Raw genomic sequence first — 3,555 nt, 5'->3', positions numbered from 1 at the left:
CTATCTATTTAGGTCCAAAATGTTATTGTGTATTTATGTGGATAATCTTTTTTGGCCAAGCAACAACAAAATCTATTGCCTAAAAAAATGGAAACAAAGAAAAAAATTAAAGCTATCGCGATTTCTGTGGTTGACACTGTTTTTGGGTCCTTAGAAATATTTAGGCCCCAATTAAAAGTTGGAAGCAAGTCGAAGCGTAGATTATGAAAACAAGTGCAGTTTCTTCTCCAAAAAATTCATAGGTCTATCCAGAATTGGTAATTTCGTCTCTGAAAATTACAATGTTTTGGGGCTGCACTTTTCGATTGTGAAAAAGATAGAGTTTCAAACTCTTTGGACAGAAACTATGCTATCATAATAAACAAGGACTTCCAATCTATCCCTTTTGCCATGAAGTCCAAGATTCTTAATTTCCTTAGTTTTTCTATCATAGAGAACCAGCTCTCGAGAACAATTTTCCAGAACGAGTTCACCGCTCTTCCAAAATCCCAGTGGCCTTTCAACACCTGAAATAGGACCAATACTTAGTTGCTTAGTCCAAGTAGACTTCTCGTGAGCTCCTAAAACTAATTCATTCATCACCCAAACATCAAAAACTTTCTCCTTTTCCTTCATACGGTAAACAATCAGCGCAATGGACTCGTTCAATGGCACGATGGATCTCGTCGTTCTGTGCCTTCCACCAAAACATTCTATATCTGATGGCAACGGTGTCTCTTGGAAGATTTCTTTGCTCATGTTGAAGGAAAGTATCACCTCGGTATTACCATTTTGCGCCCACCAGCAAAATGTCTCATTTTTGTATAACATACTCCACATATTGGTATACATGACATTAGCTGGAACAGCTGCATCATATTTTCTCCAAGAATCTGTCCCTAATGAGTATATCTCAACATGATAATACAGGCCGCTCTGATTAGAAATGCAAAACAAAATTTGTATCACCTTGTAATCCTTGATTTTGGAGTCAAAACCTACCCCGATATCGCCTCCACGGACCTTTATGTCATGGGGCCGTGAAATTTGTGAAGGAGGCAAGATCTTGAATTGTCCTATTGAAGGGTTACACAGGGCAATCTGGTCTGGATAGCCATACAAACAGATAATACCATTACATGGCCCTATCAATCTAATTTGGCCAAAATTGTTGCTAAAAAATGGTGGCAGATCTTGATTAATGAATCTATCAAGTGAGGAATCCCTAGATAATGAGATGACTCTTTTGTTAGTCATGGAACTACGGCAGCTGATGAGTAGATGAGCATTGACATTTCGTCTAATGGGATTGATCATATTGTTCGCATGTGTATAGATAAAATTTTGATCCTCAAGAAGGGCATACCATGCTTTGCAGACACATTTGAATCTAATTAAAGATTCTGCAGGCAGCCATGAGAGAATTTGGAGCAATATGTCTTCTGGCAGATTCATTACACCTCTTGTTAGTGTTCTTCTTCTGTGCCTCCTTATTCTTCCGTTTTCTTGTGTATTTTGTTTAGAAAAAGTAAAAGAACTTGAGGATAAAAAGGTGTAGGCAAGAAAAGCAAAGAGCCAAGAACATGAAGTAGAACCAGTTAATACATTTTAGCAATCTCCTAGAAAGATGGAGGACCATCACTATGCCCAAATGTTTAGTGCAGATGTGGAAAGTCATAGATAATACTTATGTAAAGTAAGCGGAAAGTCATATAGATAAATACTTAAATAAAGGAGTATGTTTGAACAATTCATCAAATTTACTATTTTATTAATAAAATTTACTATTTTTTGACACAATATTTCAATTATTTAACTTAAACATACTGATTCGAACTATTGTAAGTTTGCAGAATAAAATAGTAAATGTAAGTAATAAAGCAATAAGTTTGATCAGTTTGCCAAATTTACCATATTATCAATAAAAATTACCATTTTTGACAAAAACTTATTATAATTTGAATTAGACTTACCAATTCCCATTATGGTAAGTTTTCTCGAGTAAAATGCGAAGTTTGTCAAATAAAGCAGCAAGTTTGATCCATTCACCAAATTTACTATTTTATTAGTAAATATACTTTTGTTTTGGACAAAAATTACTACTATTTGAATTAAACTTATTCCAATTTTTGTAATTTTCTCGAGTAAAATAGTGAGTTTGTGCAATAAACTAGAAAGTTTGTTCCATCCACCAAATTTAACATTTCATTAGTAAAAGATACCATTTTTTTGGACAAAAAATTACTATTGTTTGACTTAAACTCACTGATTCTAACTTTTAATAGCTTTGTATGGCAAGTTGTAACTTTTGATCATTCACAAAATTTATCATTTGTTTGAAAATAAAATAAAATTCATCTATTTTATTACTAAAACTTATGTGTATGAAATTCTTAAGAATGTCGAAGATTTTTTTCCAAAAAATAAGACTCAACATCACAAATAGCATTTCTAGTTGTATGAAATATTAATTTCTAGTGTAGTACTTGGGACTACGTAGCAACAAAAAACTTTATCAAGAAAACATTTTTTCTTATTAGGGCCTCATTTACACAAAATACATATCCTATCAACAAAAAACTCATAATTATTGAGACAATTTAGTGTCATTATTTAAAAAAAAACTACCTTGATCAAGGAGTGCATTCATTAGACAAACTTATTTCGCAATTATTTGTGCCTAATGTTCCAAAAACTTCACTGCTATTAAATTTGTCTCAATTCTTATTGCTGTAGAGCATTTTTTATGCTTTTTCTTATTTTTGTAGAATTTAATATATTAAAAGACAAACCTTTTCATTGTTATAACAGAAATAGATTGGTTCTCCTATTTACACAACAAATTATATGAGTTTATCAATAATACCACTAAGAATAAACAAGATGACCAATCTACATTATAAAAACTTTTCATGGGAATATAAATATTTTCAACTACTACTTTAAGAGATCTAAATTTTGGATCTTATTACTGTGAAAACCAAATTTACAATCAAGTTCCTTTATCTTGAGCAAATCAAAACTCACCCTTTTCATAAAAAACGTTACCCATCATTGATTCATCATATTTTGTTGCAGCTATGTTAACAATTTTTACCATTCTAAGCTGAAATGCGACTAAAGAGAATAAGGAAGATTCTCATATTCAAGAAATTTTCTCGATAAAATTAGGAGTACAAATAAAAAAAAAAACAATCCAATGCATCTTTGCGCCATTGTAAAGAACTTCTACACAATACAATCTGGTATCCCCAATAAAAATTGAAAATTGTATTTGTGTACTTCCTCAATTAAGCTAGTGTTACTAAGATTCATCTGAAAATATTTATCTAAAAAACTGATATAGAGATTATACTATGACAAAAGACAGAAAATTTGTTAAGGAACAGAGGGTTACAACAACAGTTAATCCGCATTAGCTCTTGCCAATCATCAGTCTTATTAAGGAACAATTAGAATCCCATTTAGCTGTAACAGTAACCGAAAATCATCAAAGAAGCATGCATTAACTGCTCTTCATCAAGACCAGCTTGAAGTTATTGTTAGATTCATAAGTAAAGGATTATGTCTCACATT

The 3,555-nt window shown here is 31.8% G+C and overlaps 1 protein-coding gene across 1 annotated transcript; it reads right to left on the bottom strand.

Annotated features, from left to right (window-relative positions):
* Positions 1-324: 324 nt before the first annotated feature.
* On the bottom strand, positions 325-1,434 carry LOC113690683 (F-box protein At3g07870-like). The gene has a single exon (XM_027208677.1). It carries the CDS (start codon positions 1,432-1,434, stop codon positions 325-327), a length of 1,110 nt encoding a protein of 369 aa, XP_027064478.1.
* Between the last annotated feature and the right edge of the window lie 2,121 nt (positions 1,435-3,555).

The sequence above is a fragment of the Coffea arabica genome, chromosome 5c, assembly GCF_036785885.1.
Source record: "Coffea arabica cultivar ET-39 chromosome 5c, Coffea Arabica ET-39 HiFi, whole genome shotgun sequence".
In the NCBI taxonomy this organism is placed as follows: Eukaryota; Viridiplantae; Streptophyta; class Magnoliopsida; order Gentianales; family Rubiaceae; genus Coffea; species Coffea arabica.
The sequence above is the reverse complement of the archived record's forward strand: the minus strand, read 5'-3'. Positions and strand labels throughout refer to the sequence as shown.